This window comes from Mirounga leonina, unplaced genomic scaffold, assembly GCF_011800145.1.
Source record: "Mirounga leonina isolate KUSES-001 unplaced genomic scaffold, KU_Mleo_1.0 Mir_364, whole genome shotgun sequence".
NCBI classification, from domain to species: Eukaryota; Metazoa; Chordata; class Mammalia; order Carnivora; family Phocidae; genus Mirounga; species Mirounga leonina.
The window spans coordinates 999,503-1,023,279 of record NW_023270708.1 but is presented as its reverse complement, the minus strand read 5'-3'; the positions used below and the strand labels follow the sequence as shown (position 1 = coordinate 1,023,279).

General features: G+C 35.8%; 1 protein-coding gene across 1 annotated transcript in view; it reads right to left on the bottom strand.

The window, feature by feature from the left end:
- Positions 1-23,406, bottom strand: part of EFCAB13 (EF-hand calcium binding domain 13) — a 257,749-nt gene extending 234,343 nt beyond the window's left edge. The window contains exons 1-6 of the mRNA XM_035030370.1: positions 23,298-23,406; positions 19,174-19,334; positions 9,431-9,545; positions 7,717-7,847; positions 6,752-6,834; positions 4,631-4,774 (exon numbers count right to left, since the gene is read on the bottom strand). Coding sequence (XP_034886261.1) covers positions 4,631-4,774; positions 6,752-6,834; positions 7,717-7,847; positions 9,431-9,545; positions 19,174-19,334; positions 23,298-23,327 — 664 coding nt within the window. The 5' untranslated portion in view covers positions 23,328-23,406. The remainder of the gene's footprint in view (positions 1-4,630; positions 4,775-6,751; positions 6,835-7,716; positions 7,848-9,430; positions 9,546-19,173; positions 19,335-23,297) is intronic.
- Between the last annotated feature and the right edge of the window lie 371 nt (positions 23,407-23,777).

Genomic DNA, 23,777 nt, shown 5'->3' with positions numbered 1-23,777 from the left:
TGGGAATCTAATTTACAGCACGGTGACTACAGTTAATAATACTACATTGTGGGCGCCTGGGTGGCTCAGATGGTTAAGCATCTGCCTTCGGCTCAGGTCATGATCCCAGAGTCCTGGGATCGAGTCCCGCATTGGGCTCCCTGCTCAGCGGGGAGCCTGCTTCTCCCTCTGCCTCTCTCTTTGTCTCTTATGAATAAATAAATAAAATCTTTAAAAAAAGATAATACTACATTGTATATTTGAAATGTGCTGAGAGAGTAGATCTTAAGAGATCTTAGTGTTCTCATCACATACACACAAAAAAGTAACTACGTGAGGTGATGGACGTGTTATTTACTTGATTATGGTAATCATTTCACAATGTATATGTATACCAAATCATGTTGTACACCTTAAATATATACAATATACACAATTTTATTTGTCAATTATATCTCAATAAAGCTGGATGAAATAATATAATTTGACATAAACCATTTTCCTATGGATATATGCATATCCTATGACCCAGCTTCTTCATTTCTAGGAATCTATCCTATAAAAATATTTACACAGATGTCCAAGAATTAATGAATAAGAATGTTCTTTGTAGCATTATTTGTTATAGCAAAAATTTTAGAGGTGATTTCACCATTAATCAATATGCGCCAATTAAAATGTATATTAACAAATAGCCAGGAAGAATACCTACCAGATTATTAACAGTGTTTACCATGAGGAATTATATAGAAAGATTAGGGTGAAGAGGTAATTTTCATTTTGTAATTTCTAAACTTCCAAAAGCTAAAAATACTAAATTAAAACAAAAAAACTTAACTTCACATATGAAACTTTTTCATGTATTTGTAATTATCACCAAGATATTCAATGTAGGCTTATATTTTTTCAATGTAAAAATTAATGAGCAAAAATTTAAACTAACATATATCATCTAAAATTGGTTGTATGGCCACTAATCGCAAAGCAGCAGAAAGAGAAGTTAAGAAAACAATCCCATTTAAATCACACCAAAAATAATAAAATACCAGGAATAAACTTAACCAAGGAGGTAAAAGACCTGTATTCTGAAAACAATAAAACACTGGTGGAAGAATTTGAAGACAACACAAACAAATGGAAAGACATTCCATGCTCATGGATTAGAAGAACAAATATTGTTAAAATGTCCATATTATCCAAAGCAATCTACAGATTTAATGCAATTCCTATCAAAATACCAACAGCATTTTTCATAGAACTAGAACTAATAGTCCTAAACTTTGTATGGAGCCACAAAAGACTCCAAATAGCCAAATCAATCTTGAAAAAGAAAAACAAAGCTGGAGATATCATAATTTCAGATTTCAAGTTATATTACAAAGCTGTAGTAATCAAAACAGTATGGTACTGGCACAAAAATAGACACATACAGATCAATGGAACAGAATAGAAAACCCAGAAATGAACACACAAATATATGGTCAATTAATCTTCAACAAAGCAGACAAGAATATGCAATAGCAAAAAGTCTCTTCAACAAATAGTGTTGGAACTGGACAGCAACATGCAAAAGAATGAAACTGGACCACTTTCTTACACCATACACAAAAATAAACTCAAAATGGATTAAGGACTTAAATGTAAGACCTGAAACCATAAGAATCCTAATAAAGAGCACAGGCAATAATTTCTCTGACATCAGCCATAGCAACATCTTTCTAGATATATTTCCTCAGACAAGGGAAACAAAAATAAAAATAAGCTACTGGAACTCTGTCAAAATAAAAAGATGGCTGGAACAGTGAAGGAAAGAATCAACAAAACAAAAATACGACCTACTGAATGGGAGAAGGTATTTGTAAATGCATATCCAATAAAGGGTTAGTATCCAAAATATATCAAGAACTTATACAACTCAACACCAGAAAAACAAATAATCCAAACAAATTTAAAAATAGGCAGAAGACATGAACAGACATTTCTCCAAAGAAGACATACAGATGGCCAACAGACACATGAAAAGATGCTCAACATCACTCATCATCAGGGAAATACAAATCAAAACCACAATGAGATATCATCTCACACCTATCAGAATGTCTAAATTCAAAAACACAAGAAATAAAAAGCATTGGCGATGATGTGACTAAAAAGGAAACTTCATGCAATGTTGTTGGCAATGCAAACTGGTGCAGCCACTGTGGAAAACCATATGGAGTTTCCTCAAAAAATTAAAAATAGAACTACCATATGATCCAGTAATCACACTACTATAAAGAATATGAAAACATTAATGCAAAGGCATATATGCATCCCTATATTTATTGCATTATTTACAATAGCCAAATTATGGAAGCAGTTCACATGTCCATCAACAGATGAATGGACAAAGAAGATGTGGTATATATATACAATGGAATATTATTCAGCCATAAAAAGAATGAAATCTTGCCATTTGCAAAAACATGGATGGAGCTAGAGAGTAGAATGCTAAGTGAAATAAGCCAGTCCGAGGAACACAAATACCATATGATTTCATTCATATGCGGAATTTAAGAAACAAAACAAATGAACAAAGTGGGGAGAAAAGGACAAACCAAGAAACAGATCCTTAACTTTAGAGAACAAACTGGTGGTTACCAGAGGAAAGGTGGACGGGAGGTAGGTGAAATAGGTGAAGGGTATTAAGAGTACACTTATCTTGATGAGCACTAAGTAATATATGGAATTGTTGAATCACTATATTGTACACCTGAAATCAATATAACACCATATGTTAACAACACTGGAATTAAAATGAAATAAAAACAAATATGATAGTTTAGAGTAGACTTTCATCTTTCTATCCTTCAGTTTCCCCAATGGTAAATCCAGGTAATTGGAAGAAGCTACATCTAATGTCTTGAATACCTAAAGTTCTACAGTTTTATTGCTTTGGATTTCTAATAACAATATTACCTAAAAACCTTAAAAATTTCACATTCTTTGACCTAGCAATTTCAACTTTAGCTATCTTTTGTCTGATGGGAAAGAAAACACTGCTTGTAACTATAAGAATATTAGAAATAATTTATATTTATATAGATTTTTTGTTATATAGGTTATTTTTCAAAACAATTTGTTTTCATTTTTTGATCTGTCCCACAGAATAACTCACAGTCATTTAAAAGGGAGCTATACTTAGATCTATACTTACATGGAAAGTTGACTAACATATAATGTTAACAGAAAAAGGTAACAAAACTGTATGCATATAAGTCCATATATATTTTTTTAAATTATGTGTTCATGCATGTGTATATACCACATTTACACACACACTCATATGCTTAGAAAAATCCTAGAAAAATACACGCAAAAATACCAAAGTTCAGCTCTATGTAGTGGGATTACACATAAGTTTTATTTTCTTCTTTATATTCTCCTGTGCTTCCAGAGAATGAAGTTATTTCCACTTTGAATAATTATTTTAATATAAATCTCAAAAAAATCATCAAGAAAATTAACATACGGAGAAATAAACATGTCAGAAAGAATAGAGCTGCTTCTTAACCTTTCTAAAAGTTTTATTTATTTTTATCATTTTATTTTTATACCCTCTGAAAGCTGTCTACATTAGACACTCAAAAAATGTTGGGATGACTTGGATAGATGGACAGATGGATACCTACACAGTATTGCAACTTGTCAATTCAATACTATTAGATTGCTTAGTAACATTCTATTGGTGGTCCATACCTATCCTAGGATTTTCCATCTACAAATCTTCTATAATAATAAATCCACATCTTATATTTGAGCAGCTTGATGCTTTCAACCTTAGAGTATTACTTTGCATTTATGTGTACTGAATTTATTTTATTTCTGGCCACCCCTTCAACTTATCTATGCCATTTTTATTCTAAACTTGTCTCTCCTCCTTAACAAGCTTGGAATGGTCTATAAATGTAATCAGTTCCCTATCATCTACTTCTTTGATTAAAGTATTGGACACCGACTACAAAAGAATAATTATTTTCTAAGTGATTTCAAATGAAATTATTAGGATTTTTATTTACATTTCCTTGGCTACTGATGATGGAACATATTTTTATATGATTATTGGCTATACATATTTTCTTTTATGTGTAATACTTGTCCATGTGTCTTACCCATTTTTCTATTCTATTATTACTGATTTGTATGAATTCTTTACACATTCTGTAAATTAATTCTTCGCCAGTTCTGTGAATTGCAAATATTTCCAAGTTTGTAACTTGTCTTTTTACTTTAAGGTGTCTTGATAAATAAAAGTTCTTAATTTTATATTAATTTTTATAATAATTTTATATTAATCTGTTTTTATACTCAAACATTTTTGCCTTAAGAAACTTTCCCTATCCCATTCCTATCCCATGTAATTAGCAAAAATCAAAAGTCTAAAAATACCAAATGTTGATGAAAGTATGTCATAATCCAATCCAGTAATTAACAATCCAATTATGTACCTGAGGCCCAATTTTTAATATCATTATCATAAATGTGCAAAAAAACAGTTTTTATAACATATTATAATGCTTAGCTTTCCTATAATTTGCAATTAATCTAACCAACATATAACTTATATCTATGTTTGCAGACCTTAAACTAATAATGAAAACATAAAACTTACCATCAATATCAATAGTCTTTAGTGCCTTTCGCATTTCTGAATCACTTATAGAAATCTTCAAGGTATGATGGATCATTGGCAGATCATTCACATAAATCTTACCACTTTGAATTTTGCTGAAAATTTTACAGGCCTTCTGAAGTGCTAAACACACACACCAAAACAGTTAATTCAAATGAATAATTATCCTTATCCCTGATACACCCTCTCTCAAGGAAAAACAACAATAATCACTAAAAGAAGAAAGAGGATCAAATCTTTGTGTTCTAATCCTTTGCTTTAAAATGGATCTTGTGACTTATTTAGGTCTGTCAAGGGTGAATGGCCTCTAAATCTGTTCTAAAGGACTCTCAGAAACTGTGAGAAAGTCATGCAAAATTCACATCGTTAAGGCTTCCACAACTTTACCTAGGAATGTTAAATCCTTCTTCCATGCTCCCATACCACTTGGTATGTATCTAAGTCAAAGCTCTTGGTATTGTGACTGTTTGCATGTTAATATTCCTCACTAAACTGTCAACTTTTAGGGGGCAAGATTTTTCATTCTTCAAGTGCCAGTGTCTAATTCAGGATAGATCCTCAAAAAATGTCTGCTGAGTTGAATTTAGTTCAGTGGATACAACATGTAATTTTCAGAAAAACAGGTGCTGGATGACAGGGCTAAATACCAGAGAAAGACTAAAATATTGATAATAATGATTTTAATAATAGGAGTTTTAATAGAGTATTGGAGATGGAAACCAGGTTTCAGTGTTATGGGAAGTAAATAAATAATTAAGGAAAACAACTCTGAAGAAGCTTCTTTGAAAAGCAGAGTATAAAGCTGACATAGTCCTGGGGCACCTAGGTGGCTCAGTCAGTTAAGTGTCTGACTCTTGGTTTCTGCTCAGTTCATGATCTCAGGGTTGTGAGACATAGCCCTGCATTGGCTCCATGCTCAGCAGGGAATCTGCTTGAGATTCTCTCTCTCCCTTTCCCTTTGCCCCTCCCCCTGCTCTCTCTCTCTCAAATAAATAAATATATCTTTAAAAAATTTTACATAGTCCCTGAGGAAGCAGAAGAAAACTGCAGGAAAGAAAATCAAGAGTGAAGGGATTAGTCTCATGAAAGGGCATTTTCTCCAATGAGACCAAAGGGAAGGCCATGGATGTTGTTTACAATCCTAAGAGTTCTCCCCACAAGGAAAAATGTTTTCCTTTTTTTCCGTATTTACATGAGATGACAGATATTAACTAAACTTACTGTGGTAATCATTTCACAATGTATGTAAGTCAAGTCATTATGCTGCACACCTTAAACGTATACAGGGCTATATCTTAATTATATCCCAATAAAACTGGGGGACAAAAGATGCCTAGTATAAGGGCTCCTGCCTGGCTCAGTTACTAGAACATGCAACATCTTGAGGTTGTGAGTTTGAGCCCCAAATTGGGCATAGAGATTACTTAAAAAAAATGTCTAATATGATGACCAGAGTTAAGGTAAGTGGAAAAATATGCCAAATGACTCTATAAATATAGAGGAGAGGCCCAAGATTTGGGAGAACTCAGTGTCAAGAAGTGAAGGGTACTATGATTCTTAATATTAAGATACCAAGAACTAAATCCCAGTAAAATCAGTGACTCCAGTGCTTACTAATATATTCATTGGGTGTAATATCCAGACTTTTTTCCCAAAAAATTTGAACTAGAATAAGCACATATATTATTATTTTGCCTATCATCAATACAACAAGAAGATATTCATGAATACTTAGTTTAGTTTACTTATGCCTTGCTCACGGCATTTGCCATATCATGTAATATTAGTTGATATTATATGCCATTAGGAGTAAAGAGATACTAACCACTGAAACAATTCTTAATAAAGCACACAATCAGGAAATTAATTCAAGAAATTCTAGAACTTGGGCGCCTGGGTGGCTCAGATGGTTAAGCGTCTGCCTTCAGCTCAGGTCATGATCCCAGGGTCCTAGGATCGAGTCCCACATCGGGCTCCCTGCTCCTTGGGAGCCTGCTTCTCCCTCTGCCTCTCTCTCTCTCTCTCTCTGTCTCTCATGAATAAATAAATAAAAATCTTCAACAACAACAACAAAAAAGAAATTCTAGAACTTATTATTACCACTTAATTCTTGTGAGTATAAGTTTCCTTGAGGTACTTGATTATATAATGTCTTGTAGAGGCTAGAAATCATTTCCCTTTTCCTGTCAAAGAAACAGCCACATTAGAAAGCAGCACAAAAACAAAACAAAACACCACACACACACACACAATATTTATGCCATTTTTCCATTAAAATATTAACAAACCTATCCACTACATCAAAAACTAATGATGTATTGTATGGTGACTAACATAACATAATTAAATTAAATTAAATTTAAAAACAAAAACAAAAATAAAAACAAACCTATCAATGGATTGAGATTCTCCAGTGTCTTACTCCACAAAAACCTTTCTTAAAGAACTGTCCAAGTGATAGTGAATTATATATTCTTTACCCCAGAACTCCCACCTTGCTTCTTTCTGCTCTATGGAGCAGAATTTATCCTAGTCAGTAAGTAGTGGCCGTGACCCACAATCCTTTGGCTGTGGTCCAATTATTGCTACCCTTAATTCAAGTCACAGCAAATTTTTAGAAAGTTATTATAGGAAGGAAAAACAAGAATATCTTTAAACAGCAAAGAATCCCAGGTTCCACAACCTGTCAGTAAAACAATTTGAAAAGATGATTTATCTAATCCCATAACACATAAATAACTGAAATCATAAAATGTTAGTGTTAGAAGAAATCTCCAGAGTCCATCTAGTACAAGATTCTTGTACAGATGTGGAGACTGAGGCCCAGAGATATAAAGTGAATTGTACAAGAGCCTAAGCTAGCATGTGAGGTCAATAAATACTCAATTCTAAGTCTTTCATTTCCATATACAGTGGGCTCAGCTCTACACCATCCTTCCTAAGAGCAGAGTCTTACTTTGCACAAACTACTTTGCATACTTATGTGGAAAGGATAGATGATTCCAAAAAGAAAAACCCAAGTCTGAATGCAACATTTAGGGTAAAAAATACGATGACTTAAATACCGAATAATTGAGGAAGATGTACAAAAGGGTGATAAAGTCTTATGAACACTGTACTGATTCGGCAACTTGAATAAAGAGTTTTCTTCCCTAGTCATCTTCTCCTTCGACAGCTTCACTGAGGAAGAGGCAATCTAGAGCCAAATACAAGAACGTTGGTGACTGAGATCACGTTGATAAACCAGCATTATTGGACAATAAACCTGTTATAAGATAGGCTCCTCATATCATATCTAGGCTCCTCACTGATGTAAAATTGCTTTTCGTAAGGAAATTAGTTTACATATACTAAAATTTGAAATAAACTATAAAATTTTTTTTGCAAAGCCACATTTTTCTAAATATGCAACTAAATCATCTCCTAATTAATATTAATATTGTGTCAATTTATAATAATGGATTTTACAAAGCAGGGCAAATCTATGGTACAGTGAAGACAAGACCACCAGATTCTGGCTATATATACAGGCTTTGACTATATGAGCAAAATAATGTAAAGAAGCAAAACAGTTATTCAAATAAAACAGGTAGTGGGACACCTGGGTGGTTCAGCCAGTTAAGCGGCTGCCTTCGGCTCAGGTCACGATCCCAGGGGTCTTGGGATCGAGTCCTGCATAGGGCTCCCTGCTCAGCGGGAAGCCTGCTTCTCACTCTGTCTGCTGCTCCCCCTGCTTCTACTCTCTCTCTCACACATAAATAAGTACACAAAAATCTTAAAAAAAAAAAAAAACACAGGTAGTTACGTTTTAAATTATCCTTATGATTGAGAAAACGATCCACCTGACATGTATGTATAAACATGATTCAAAAGTGGCAAGTAGCTAGGTAGATAGAAAAGCGTCACTTTAGAAAATGAGGACTAGGGGTGCCTGGGTGGCTCAGTCAGTTAAGCGTCTGCCTTTGGCTCGGGTTGTGATCCCAGGGTCCCGGGATCGAGCCCCGCATCGGGCTCCCTGTTCCTCTGGAAGCCTCCTTCTCCCTCTCCCACTCCCCCTGCTTGTGTTCCCTCCCTCACTAGAAGTAAAAAATATAAGCAATGAAATTAAAATCTCAATAGACAGGTTAAACTGCAGATTAGATTCAGCTAGAGAAAGAAAAACTAGAAAACAGATGGGAGAAATTATCCAGACAAAAGAGAGTGTATCTAAGTACATCATATAGTGAGTGTAATAGGTTGAATGACAGCCCCACAAAAAGATATGTCCATATCCTAATTCTTGGAACCTATATATGTGACTTTATTTGGTAAAAGGTCTTTGCAGATGGAACAAAGTCAAGGATCTCAAGATGAGATCTACAATGATGTGCTTATAGAAGTAGAAGGAGACCTGAGATACAGACACAGGTAAGAAGACCATATACGGAGCAAGATGGAGGCCAAGACTGAATTTATGCTGCCACAGCCAAGGAATGCCTAGGGTCATTGTTATAACAGCAGAAGTATTAACAGAGAGCACAGTAATAAAAATAAAGATCTAATGGAGGAAAAGGGGGAAAATGTCATATTCTTCTGAAAGGGTTCCTTGTTATATTAAAAAAAAAAAAAAGGAAAGGAAGAAGAAAAGGAGGAAAGGGGGAGGAGGGGGAGAGGGAAGAAGAGGAAGAGGAAATATTTAAGACTGTGACATTTCAATACTTGAACTAAAATGTGATGGAATGTTTGAAAGCTAAAAACAACACTCAAAAGTAAAATAAATATTTTCAGATCATTATTTACCTCAGTTCTTTTAGTATGCAATTGTCCTTGAAAACTTTTCTTTCTCTTGATCTTTTTTTCTCCTGAAAAATCAGAGGATTTTTCTTCTCCACACAGGAATATTGTTGTTTCATTCCTAAATTGCACAGAAAATTGGAATAATTCCTGAATTGCTTTTTTCCTTACTTTTTGTTTTTTCATCTTTTATTTGCAGAATTTTCAAACATATACAAAAGTAGAGTAATTGATGATCTTCCCATGTACCCATCACCCAGCTTCAATAATGGGCAATCCTATTTCATCCATATCCCTATCCCTAATTCCATTTCTTATTATTTTGAAGCAAATTCCAACGTTATATTATTTCATGTGTAAAGATTTTAGTATGAATTTCTACAAGGTGTTTTTTCTTTTAAAAATATATTTGAAACACAATTATGATACCCAAAAAATTAATAATAATTTCTTAATATTATCAAACATAGTCAGTGTTCAAATTTCCAACTGTTTCATAAATGTCAACATTTTTTAACACTTTGCATCAGGATTCAATAAGGTCCCCATTACAGTTTGTTGATGTGTCTTTTTTTTTTTAAGCTTTTATTTATTTGACAGAAAGAGAGAGACAGCGAGAGAGGGAACATAAGCAGGGGGAGTGGGAGAGGGAGAAGCAGGCTTCCTGCTGAGCAGGGAGCCCAATATGGGGCTCGATCCCAGGACCCTGGGATCATGACCTGAGCCAAAGACAGATGCTTAACTGACTGAACCACCCAGGTGCCCCTGTTGATGTGTCTTTTAAATCTCCATTTATCTATAGGTTCTCCTACCATGTCTTTTATCATCATGATCATCATCATGATCATCATCATCATCATCATTATTCTCAGGCAATTCGTCTTATAGATTTTCCAGTCTGGATTTTGCTAATTGTATTACCATGGTTGTAGGATTTTTTTTCAAGATTTTATTTATTTAGTTGTCAGAGAGAGAGAGAGAGAGCACAGGCAGGGGGAGCGGCAGGCAGAGGGAGAAGCAGGCTCCCCACTGAGGAAGGAGACCCATGTGGGATCATGACCAGAGCCAAAGGCAGACGCTTAACTGACTAAGCCACCCAGGCATCCCTGGTTGTAGGATTTTAAAGACTTAATCGGATTAACATTTTTTGTTTGTTTTTTTCGGCAAAACCACTATATAGATGCCGGTGCTTCCCACTGGGAGGCATATAATGTACAAGTGGTTCTCTAACTGTGGTATTAGCTGCTATATTTATACATAATAACTAGACTCAGCAAATCATCAGGGACTATAAAATATTTATACCTAAATCTATCATCATTCCTTCTTCACTCATTAGCTAGAATTTTTTTTTTTTTAAAGATTTTGTTTATTATTTGACAGAGAGAGACACAGCGAGAGAGGGAACACAAGCAGGGGGAGTGGGAAAGGGAGAAGCAGGCTTCCTGTTGAGCAGGGAGCCCGATGTGGGGCTTGATCCCAGGACCCTGGGATCATGACCTGAGCCAAAGGCAGATGCTTAACGACTGAGCCACCCAGGCACCCCAGCTAGAATATTTCTTTAAAGAAAAACTTCCTCTTAGGAACTATTTGGTTACTCAGTGGTATAGTTCATACAGAAAGGCAGGATAATTACTTTATTCTTTTCCTTATTTGCCACTTTTCATAACACTGACTTGGCTCACTTGTAACCTCCAATAGTGACAAAATAATTTTTATATCATTTTGTACACTTGGATTTATATACATTAAATTCATCCTTGTAATTATTATCCTTATTGATACCCTAATTATCACATGTATAGTGGGAGTCTCTTCAAGTAGGCTCTTGAGTCCTTTTGATGCATCCCTGGTAGGAGTCTTTGTTAGTTTCCTTATTTCTGTAACACCAGATGCTCCAGGCTCATCTATACATTTCCTTTCCCAGACCTTCACTTCCTCGAGGGCATTGTGTGTCCCCAGGTGTTAACCTATTTTATACAATGCTAATGAAAGAAAGTAAAGGAACACTTATACCACCTCCCATTCCTTCCTTGCCTTCTGTCATCTAACACAAAGGAATAGTGAGAATCCCCATAAGACTATCAGCAGATTCGTCAACAGAAACCTGCAGGCCAGAAGAGAGTGGTATGACATATTCAAAGTGCTAGGGAGAGGCACCTGGGTGGCTCAGTCATTAGGCGTCTGCCTTCAGCTCAGGTCATGATCCCGGGGTTCTGGGATCGAGCCCCACATTGGGCACCCTGCTCAGCGGGAAGCCTGCCTCTCCCTCTCCCACTCCCCCTGCTTATGTTCCCTCTCTCGCTGTCTCTCTCTCTCTCTGTCAAATAAATAAATAAAATCTTTGAAAAACAAAAACAAAGTGCTAGGGGGAAAAAACTGCCAACCAAGAATACTCTACCCCACAAAGTTGTCCTTCGGGAAAGACAGAGTTTTACAGACAAAAAAAAGGTAAAAGGAGTTCATCACACTAGATTGGCCTTATAAGAAATGTTAATGGGAGTTCTTCAAGCTAAAATGAAAGGATGCTAATTAGTAACATGAAAACAAATGAAAGTATAAATCTCACTGACAGAGGTAAATATATACTTAAATTCAGGACACTCTATTATAGTAATGGTGGTAGGTAAATCATATAGAACTCTCAAATAAAGGTTAAAAGACAAAAGTATATTAAAAATAACTATAACCAGCCAAACTATGGAAAGAGCCAAGATGTCCAATCAACAGACAAATGGATAAAGAAGATGTGGTATATATATACAATGAAATATATGCAGCCATCAAAAAAAATGAAATCTTGCCATTTGCAACAACATGGATGGAACTAGAGGGTATTATGCTAAGTGAAATAAGTCAATCAGAGAAAGACAATTATCATATGATCTCACTGATATGAGGAATTTGAGAAACAAGACAGAGGATCATAGGGGAAGGGAGGGAAAAATGAAACAAGATGAAACCAGAGAGGAAGACAAACCATAAGTGACTCTTAATCTCAGGAAACAAACTGAGGGTTGCTGGAGTAGAGGGGGGTGGGAGGGATGGGGTGGCTGGGTGATGGACATTGGGGAGGGTATGTGCTATGTGAGTGCTGTGAATTATGTAAGACTGATGAATCACAGACCTGTACCCCTGAAACAAATAATACATTTATATGTTAATAAAAAAGTTAAAAAATTTTAAAAGCACTAAAAAAAAAAAACTATAACCACAATAATCTGTTAATGGATACACAATATAAAAAGATGTAAATTGTGACATCAAAAACAAAATGAGAGGGAGGTGTAAACATGTTGAACTTTTATAAACCTTTGAAGTTAAGTTGTTATCAGCTTAAAATAAACTTATAACTATAAGATGTTTTATATAAGCCTTATGGTAACCACAAAGCAAAAACCTATAGTAAATACTCAAAAGATTAAAAAAAAAAAAAAAGGAATCAAAGTGTATCACTAGAGGGGCACCTGGCTGGCTCAGCTGGTGGAGCATGTGACTTTTGATATCAGGGTTGTAAGTTCAAGGCCCACATTGGGTGTAGAGATTACTTAAAAATAAAAATTAAAAAATTTTAAGTATATCACTAGAGAAAATCATCAAATCACAAACGGAGAGAGTAAGAGAAAGGAACAGAGAGACTATAAAACAGCCAGAAAACAATCAAAATGACAATAGTAAGTCCATACCTATTAATAATTATCTTAAATATAAATGGACTAAATTCTCCAATCAAAAGACATGGAGTGACTAAACAGATTAAAGAAAAAAAAAAAAAAAAGACCCAAATATATGCTGCCTCCAAGAGGATCACTTCAGGTTTGTTTTTTTTTTTAAGATTTTATTTATTTATTTGAGAGAGAGAGAGAGCATGAGAGGGAGAGGGTCAGAGGGAGAAGCAGACTCCCTGCTAAACAGGGAGCCTGATGTGGGGCTCGATCCTGGGACTCCAGGATCATGACCTGAGCCGAAGGCAGTCGCCTAACCAACTGAGCCACCCAGGCACCCGAGGATCATTTCAGCTTTAAGGACAAGTATAGACTGAAAGTGAAGGGATAGGAAAAGATATTCCATGCAAATGGAAACCAAAAGAGGGCAGGGGTAGCTATATTTATATTAGACAAAAGAAATTTCAATACTTTTTTAATTAAAAGATTTTATTTATTTATTTATTTGAGAGAGAGAGATAGCGAGAGACAGCACGAGTGGGGAGGAGAGGGAGAAGCAGTTTCCCCAATGAGCAGGGAGCCCGACATGGGGCTGGATCCCAGGACCCGGGGATAATGACCTGAGCCGAAGGCAGATGCTTAACCAACTGAGCCACCCAGGCACCCCTTCAGTACATGTTTTTAAGCCAAAAATTGTAACAAGAGACAAGAGTCATTATATAATGATAAAGGGATGAGTTAATCAAAAGGATATAGCAATTGTAATATTTATGCATCCAACATATGAGCACCTAAATATATAAAACAAATAATAATAGATCTGAAGAGAGAAATAGACAACAATGCAGCAATAGTAAGAGACATTTCAATACCCCACTTTCAACAATGGATAGATAAACTAGACAGAAAGACAAAGGGAAACATTGGATTCCAACTACACCATCGACCAGAGGGACCTATAGAGACAGACATATAGAGAACATTCTATCCAACAGCAGCAGAATACACATTCTTCTCAAGCATATATGCAACATTCTCTAGGGTAGATCATCACAAAACAAGTCTTTAAAACCTTAAGAAGATTGAAATCATATCAAGCATCTTTTCTGACCACAAAGGTATAAAACAAGAAGTTAATCACAAGAAAAAAACTGGAAAAATCACATATATAGAGATTAAACAACATGTTCCTGAACAACCAATGGGTCAAGGAGAAAATCAAAAGAGAAATAAAAAACATCTGGAGACAAAGTAAATGAAAACACAACATACCAAAACTTACTGGATGCAGCAAAAACTGGTCTAAGAGAAACATTTATAGAGATAAATGCCTATATAAGGAAAAAAGAAAGATCTTGAATAAACAGCCTAATTTTATACTTCAAGGAATTGGAAGAAAGAAAAAGAATTAAGCCCAGAGTTAACAGAAGAAAGGAAATAAAAAAGATTAGAGCAGAAACAAGTGAAACATAGACTAAAAAGACAGTAGAAAAGATCAAAGAAGCTAAGAGCTTGTTTTTTGAAAAGATAACCAAAATTAACAAATCTTACTAGACTAAGAAAAAAAGAGAAGACTCAAATAAATAAAATAAGAAATAAAGATGAGACATTCAATTGATAACAGAAATACTAAAGAACGTAAGAAACTATGAATAATTATATGCCAACAAATTAGATAACCTAGAAGAAATATATAAATTTCTAAATTTCTAGAAACATATAAGACTGAATCATGAAGAAATAGAAAATATGAAAAGACTAATTATTAGTAAGGAGATTGAATCAGTAATCGGAAACCTCCCAACAAAGAAGAGTCTAGGATGGCTTCACTGGTGAATTCTACTAAATATTTAAAGAATTAATGCCAAATCTTCTCAAACTCTTCCCAAAAATTGAACAGGAGAGAACACTTCCAAACTCATTTTATGAGGCCAGCATTAGCCTCAGCATAGCAAAGCCAGACAAGGACACTACAAGAAAAGAAAATTAGAGCCCAGTATCCCTGATAAACATAGATGCAAAAATTCTCAACAAAATATTGGCAAACCAAACGAACAGTACATTAATGATCTAGTGGGATTTATTTCTGGGATGCAAATATGGTTCAACATAGGCCAATCAGTAAATGTGATACACCACAATATAGGGAAAAACCCATTCCTCTGTGTTTCTCCTTTACTCTCACACTACTACCATAGTCACAACACATCTGACACCAGATGTGTGAGGTTCCCACCCCCCCATGAAGCAATTCTCTGCCACACTAGCTAGGTGTCCTACAAATTAACTCCATTCTGACACTATCTACCTGAATATACTGTCAGATTCCACAGGTTAAGGGCTCAGTCCCACAAGACTGCCCCCAACCCACTTGTGCCAATCACAGCAGGTTGTACCTATGATTCTGACTGATCAGCTATAAATCAGAGGTTCCTACAAGCCCCTCCTTGGATTTGATTAATTTGCCAGAAGAGCTCACAGGACTCAGAAAAATAGTTACTTATGTTTACCAATTTATTTTAAAAGTCATAGAAGATACAGATAAAGCCGAATGAAGAGATACATAGGGCAAAGTCTGGGAGGATCTCAGCATAGGAGCTTCTGTTCTTACGGAGTTAGAGTGCATCACCCTCCTGGTATATGGATGTTTACACCAACCAGGAAGATCTCTGAACCCCATACTACTGAGATTTTTATGGAGGCTTCCTCATGTAGGCATGATCAATTATTAATTCCATTTCCAGCCCTTCTCCCCTCTCTGGAGAGATTCTAGGTTGGTGAACACATCCACAAACTGGGAGGGTGACACACCCCAACTCCATGCGGACAGAAGTTCTTATGCTTGGGATCCTCCCAAATCTCACCTTGTGTATATCTTCATCTGGTTATTCATCTGTATACTCTCTCATAACCTTTAATAAACTGGTAAACATGAGTGTTTACCTGAGTTCTGTGAGATGTTCTAGCAATTAATTAAACCAAAGGAGGGGTCATGGGAACCTCTGATTTGTATCTAAATCAAACAGAAGTTGTGGAGAACCTGGGAACTTACTACTTGAGATTGGCATATAAAGGCAGGGTGGGGGGACAGTATCATGGGACTGAGCCATTAACCTGTGGGATCTGATGCTATCTCTAGGTAGATAGCATTAGAATTGAGTTAAATTGTAGGACATTCAACTGGTGTCACAGAATGACTTGGTGTGGGAAAAACCCACACATTTGGTTTCAGAAGTGTTATGTATATGGTTGTAGTATGACAGTAAAGGAGAAACATAGGAGAACTGAGGTTTTTCCAAACATAACCACATTAACAAAATGAAGGATAAAAATAATATGATCATCTCAAAAGATGCAGAAAAAACATTAGATAAAATTCAGTGTTCTTTCATGATAAGAGATCTCAGCAAAGGGGTGTAGAAGGAATATACATCAACACAATAAAGGATATATATGACAAGCCAGAGCTAGCATCATACTAAACAGTCAAAAACTGAAAGCTTTCCCTCTAAGGTCAGGAACAAGAGAAGGGTGCCCACTCTCACCACTTTTGTTCAAAATAGTATTGAAATCCTAGCCAGAGCAATTAGGCAAGAAAAAGAAATAAAAGGAATTCAAATGGAAAGGAAGAAGTTAAACTGTTTCCAAATGGTATGATCTTTTTTACAGAAAACCCTAAAGACTATCAAAAAACTGTTAGAACTAATAAATAAATACAGTAAAGTTGCAGATACAAAATCAATATACAAAATCAGTTGCAGAAATTTCTATAAACTAACAACAAGCCATCAGAAAGAGAAATTAAGAAAATAATCCCATTTACAATAGCATCAAAAAATAAAATATTTAGGAATAGATTTAACCAAGGAGGTGAAAGATCTGTACACTGAAAACCATAAAACATTAATTAAAAAAAACTGAATAAGACATAAATAAGTGGCAGGATATTCTGTGTTTGTATCTTGGACGAATTAATATTGTTTAAATGTCCATACTATCCAAAGTGATCTATAGAATCAATGCAATTCTTATCCAAATTCCAGTGGCATTTTTCACAGAAATAGAAAAAATAATCCTAAACTTTGTATAGAACAACAGAAGACCTCAAAGAGCCAAAGCAATCTTGAGAAAGAAAGAGTAACACTTCTAGAACATAGGCAGTAAGCTCTTTGACATGGGTCTTGGCAATAATTTTTTGGATTTGATACCAAAAGCAAAGGCAACAAAAGCAAAAATAAACAAATGGGACTACATCAAACTAAAAAAGTTTCTGCACTGCAAAGGAAACCATCAGCAAAATGAAAAGGCCACCTATGGAATGGGAGAAAATATTTGCAAACCCATATATCTGATAAATTAATGTTCAAAATATACAAGGAATTCATGCAACTCAACAGCAAATAAACAAATAATCCACTTTAAAAAAGGACTTGACTAGACACTTTTCCAAAAAAGATATACAAATGGCCAACGGGTACATGAAAAGGTATTCAACATCGCTCCTCATCAAGGAAATGCAAATCAAAACCACAATGAGATATCACTTTACACCTTTTAGATTGGCTATTTTCAAGAAGACAAGAAACAAGTATTGGCAAGAATGTGGAGAAAAGGAAGTACTTGTTTACTGCTGGTGGGAATGTAAATTGGTGCAGCAACTATGGAAAATTGTTGAGTTTCCTCAAAAAATTTAAAATATAACTACCATATGATCCAGCAATTCCACTTCTGGGTATATATCCAAAGGCAATGAAAACAGGTCTCAAAGAGGTATCTGTACCCCCATGTTCATTGCAGCATTATTCATAATAGGCAAAATATGGAAACAATCTGTCCATCAACAGATAAATGGTTAAAGATGTGATATATCATACACACACACACACACACACACACAGAGGAATCTATCCAGCCATGAGAAAGAAGGAAATCCTGCCATTTGTGACAACATGGATGGACCTTGAGGGTGTTATGTGAAGTAAAATAAGTCAGACAGAGAAAGGCAAATACTGGATGATCTCAGTTATATGTGGAATCTATTAAAAGCCAAATTCAGGGGCACCTGGGTGGCTCAGTCAGTTAAGCATCTGCCTTCGGCTCAGGTCATGATCCCAGGGTCCTGGGATCAAGTCCAGGTATCAGAGTCCCACATCTGGCTCCCTACTCAGCAGGGAGCCTGCTTCTCCCTCTCTTGCTGGCCCTCTCCCTGGCTCGTGCTCTCTCCCTCACGCTCTTTCTCTCAAATGAATAAGTAAAATCTTTTTTTTTTTAAAGCCAAATTCATAGAAACAGAGTAGAATCATGGTTTCCAGGGGCTGCGGGTACAGTAAATAAGAATAGGGAGGGGGCCTAAGTGGCTCAGATGGTTAAGCGTCTGCCTTTGGCTCAGCTCATGATCTCCAGGTCCTGGGATGGAGCCACATGTCAGACTCCCTGCTTAGCAAGGAGTCTGCTTCTCCCTCTTCCTCTGCCTCTCCCCACTGCTCCTGCTCTCTCTCTGTATCTCTCTGTCTCAAATGAATAAATAAAAAATTCTTTAAAAAAAAAGGAATAGGGAGAGGCTGGTAAAAGGGTACAAAACTTCAGCTAAAAGATAAATAAGGTCTGTGGGTCTAATATATAACATGATGACTATAGTTGATAATATTGTATTGTATAATTGAAATTTACTAAGAGAATAGAACTTAAATGTTCTCACCAAAAATAAATAAGTAAATAAGGTAAATATGTGAATTAAGTAAAACGTGGTAATCATTTCCCAATGCAAACATATGTTAAATCGTCATATTGTACATTTAAATATATTACTTTGTCAAAAAAAAAGATAAACTTACAGACATATGGATAACTGCTCTCCTATAACTGGAAATCTATGATGGCTCATAGGCTTCCACAAAGTTGTGAGAGAAGTGAGAAAAAAATGAAAAGAATTGCTATCTAGGAATTAAAACTACACTCCTGAAAGAATGGCCACAAATATTCATGATCCTATATATTTTAGAGGAGAACTTATGAGCTACATTTTTGGTTCTCTCAAACTTACAGAAGTATAATTCAACTAAATAAGTTCAAAGTTTAACTTACATTTTTTTGTATTCTAGTCTCAAACCCCTAATTTCATGCGACATTCTCTTCTGCGTTGTTTTAGAAAACTTGACGTCTTTCTTGTTGTCAATATGTCTTGATGGCAAGTTGGCTGCAAATGAATTACAGCCATTATCTGATAAATTGGTATTTTCTTCTCCCTGGGGAGCAACCAAGATCCATAGTCAACTATGTTCTCTTTGCACATATAAATTAAATATGACATTCTGGGTCAAATCACTCATTGTAGATTAATATTTTTTCTAAAATGATGCTACCAAACAGAATTTTGTTGTAAAGGATTTAATTATTAGTGCATTAGTTCAGATTAGGTACATATTCTAAATGTCACCAACTATCTTCAGTGCATTATACAGCTATAAAATGCCCAGCATTCATGAATGTATCTAACAATTGTTGAATCTAGTTCTTAAAGCATCTTTAAGCTTACTTCATTAAATTAAAAACTTCTGCTCTGCGAAAGACACTCTAAAGAGGATGAGAGGACAAGCCATAGACAGAGAGTAAATATTTACAAAAGACATATCTGATAATGGCTATATTTTTTTTTTGTATATTCAAAAAATATACAAAGAACTCTTAATGATAACAAAAAGCACAATCCAACTTAAAAATAGGCAAAAGATCTGAGGCGCCTGGATGGTTCAGTTGGCTATGCATCTGACTCTTGGTTTCAGCTCAGGTCATGACCTTGAGGTCATGAGATTGAGTCCCACAACAGACTCCATCCTGGACATGGAGCCTGCTTGGGATTCTCTCTCCATCTCCTTCTGCCCCTGCCCCCACTTGCACATTGGTCTCTCTCAAAAAAAAAAAGGGGGGGCAAAAGATCTTAATAGACACCTTACCAAAGATGTATAGATGGCAAAGCACATGAAGAGATGCTCAACATCATGTCATTAGGGAATTACAAATTAAATTATCAAGATACCACTGACAAAACCAAATGCTGACAAGGATGTGGAGCAAGAGGACCTCTCAGCCATTGCTGGTGGGAATGCAAAATGGTACAGCCACTTAGAAAGACAGTTTGATAGTCTCTAAAAAACTAAACATACTCTTACCATATGTTACAGCAATTGCACTTATTGGTATTTACCCAAAGGAGTTGAAAACTTATATGTACACAAAAATCTGCACACAGATGTTTATAGCAGCTTTATTCATAATTGTCAAAACTTGGAAAAAAACAAAATGTCCTTCAATGGATGAATGGATAAATGAACTGTGATACGTCTAGGAAATGGAACACTATTTGGCACTAAAAAGAAATGAGCGGGCGCCTGGGTGGCTCAGTTGGTTAAGCGACTGCCTTCAGCTCAGGTCATGATCCTGGAGTCCCGGGATCGAGTCCCGCATCGGGCTCCCTGCTCAGCAGGGAGTCTGCTTCTCCCTCTGACCCTCCCCCCTCTCCTGTGCTCTCTCTCTCTCTCTCAAATAAATAAATAAAGTCTTTAAAAAAAAAAAAAAAGAAATGAGCTATCGAGCCATGAAAAGACGTGGAGGAACCTTAAATGCATGTCACTAAGTGAAAGGAGCCCAACTTTCACAACAAGAAAGTAAAGGCTGTATGCTGTATGATTCCAACTCTATGACATTCTGAAAAGGCAAAACTATGGAGACTAAAAAGACCAGTGGTTGCTGGGGTGGGGGAGTGGGGGGATGGCAGGAGTTGAACAAGCAGAGCACAGAAGATACATAGGGCGATGAAACTCTTCTATATATTATAATAATGGCAACATGTAATTATATATTTGTCCAAACTCATAGAATGTACAATTCTGAGTCAATCCCAGTGTAAACTATGGACTTTGGGTGACAATGATATGCCAGTGTGGGTTCATTGCAACAAATGTACCACTGTGGTGTAGGATGTTGATACTGGAGGAGGCTGCGCATGCACAGGGGCAGGGGGTGTATGGGAACTCTCCACTCCGTTTTGTTGTGAATCTAAAACAGCTCTAAAAAATAAAATCTATTGAGAAAAAAAAAATAAGCAGCAGCTATATTACTTCTAAATAGACAGGCCCCCCGACAAAAAAGGAACTAGAGCCTAGAAGCAATGAACATGTTTAGAAAAAGAGGAATGAAGTTAGAAATATACTCTTTTGAAATTTGGCTGTTTGCTTAAAACAACTGGAATGCATCTAGTGGGTCAAAGGTATATTAGTGTTTAACCCCTGAACAAATTACACAGGCAATTTATAAAGCAGATCACCAAGGGAGTTTAGAGAACCTCTATTTCTACATAAAATGGAAATTAAGGGAACTATTTCAGTGACTTTTAGGGTCTGCATACATGCGTCTTACAACAGAGACACATCTTTAACAACTTGCTTCAAAAAGGCAATCGGATTTGCTGCCTTAACGAGGTGTTCATTAGGAATGATGAAAAATTTCCTAGGGATATTGAGAAGAATGACTCAAAATAGAAACCAGGAAAATAAAAAGAGGAAGATCTAAAAACTAGGCACAAAAACCTGTTATCAAAGACCAGATGTTGGGGTGCCTGGGTGGCTCAGTTGGTTAAGCGACTGCTTTCGGCTCAGGTCATGATCCTGGAGTCCCTGGATCGAGTCCCGCATCGGGCTCCCTGCTCGGCAGGGAGCCTGCTTCTCCCTCTGACCCTCCCCCCTCTCATGTGCTCTCTCTCTCTCATTCTCTCTGTCTCAAATAAATAAATAAAATCTTAAAAAAAAAAAAAAAAAAGACCAGATGAACAGAAGCAGTCAAATAGTGAACAGAAACTTAGATGATACAGAAAATGAAACCACCTCTGAAACTCTATGTTAAAGATGTAGGAAGTATAAACTATATAGCCTAAGGAAGACAAACTGGTATATGTTAATATTGTTAATTCTTTTAATTTTTAAGAATTCATCTTCAAAATCAGGTTATGAGGGCACAATCAACAACGCATTAGGTATAAAAAGGTAGAATAGGTTAATATATATATCACACACCTCAGTACTTAGCAAGAAGCCTTGATTTTTTTTTTCTTTCTTTTTTTTCTTTTTTTTGGATTATAGTATAGATACATGTCTTACCCGGTGGCACCAGATCCATTAAAAGTGTAAATTTAAAAGGTTAAGACTCTCAGTTGACAATGTTGAGTTCTACCTGAGCCCTGTGCTTCCAGAAAACAGTGAATATTAAAGGAATCCCCTCACTCTTTGTGTTCTGGAAAATGGCTTACTGCAAAGAACCATCCTTCCCCATACACTTTAGATAAAACTCACAGATGCCCTCCTTGTTTACCTATGACAAGGCCAAAATTCCCTTTCTTTGCTTCATGAATGATTAGCCAAACTGTTTTAACCCTACTGACTGATTAATCAGAACAAAATGCTTATTAGCCAAACTTTGGTTAAGCTTCTCTCCTTCCTCCAGGCCCCTAAAATACTCTCTGATCTATTTATCCAATCATGCCACTCTTTCATTCCACTTCCCCATACCCAGTTCTTTCTAGCCTTGTTGATTCCTGTCTATTAAGAAGGAAAAAAAAAGCCCTTTTTGCCTAGCCCTTGAGATGTTTGCAGATCTTCTGGTCACAGCCTTCTCCCTATTGCAATAGTCCCCCCTCCTGCTATTTCAATAAATAGTCCCTTTTCTCTCTCACAATAATCCTTTTGAATAAAATCTCTCCTAAGTCCAGGTTGGTTTTTTGTTTGACACAATACTGGCCAATGGATAAGAACATCCCTGAATCACAGATAAGAAGGCTAGAGAAACTTGGTATCTTTTATATTACCATCTAGTTAGATTCCCACATCATTAATTATGTCATCTACAACCTCTCATGTAGGTTTAAATCCTTTATTCTCCTGAAAAATTATCCCAGTTCCAACCCCCCAAAATACTCTCACCATACACCACAGATCTCTTGACACTACATAGGTTGCTGGGATGAGAAGTTTCAGTATATGCCCATGAAAAGACCTCAAAAGTCACCTTGGTTGTTAGGCAAGATCTTGTATCTATATTGCTCTACAAATCTGCTTACTGATTAAGGATGTGAGATAATGTAAAATAATTTTTTAAAGTAAACTAATTTTTTTTAAAAGAAGAGGAAGGAGTCTTTAGAAACTGTTTTGAAAAAATACCTGGCAGAATAAAGGTACTTTAGTTTCCATTTTTCAGTTTAGTGGTAAATTCTGCCCTTGAGGACTCAATGGCCTTGATGAACAAGTATGAATGAGCAATAGCACAAAAGGATTTCCTGTCCAAAAAAGAAACAAAGAAAAAATCATGTGCCTGTTTAAGAGACTTAAGTAATTATATTTATCTACCTGAAGTTATCCCTGTAATGTAACACTCACAGCATAATACGGAATAGGTATGTGTGCAAAAGCTAGAAAAAACAGCTCGTAGATTGTAATTCACAGAAGATCATCCAGTCCCTTAACTTTACCTTTTGTGGTATAAGAAGAAATAGAGAAATCCAAATTCAAATGGCATATAAAGCAGAAAAATCCAGTTAAATTGATTTATTCAAATAAACCCAGAGAAGCAGAACTACTAACATGGAAGCAATCACTAATGTTATTAAATGCTTACTGTGTATTAGACATTATGATAAACAC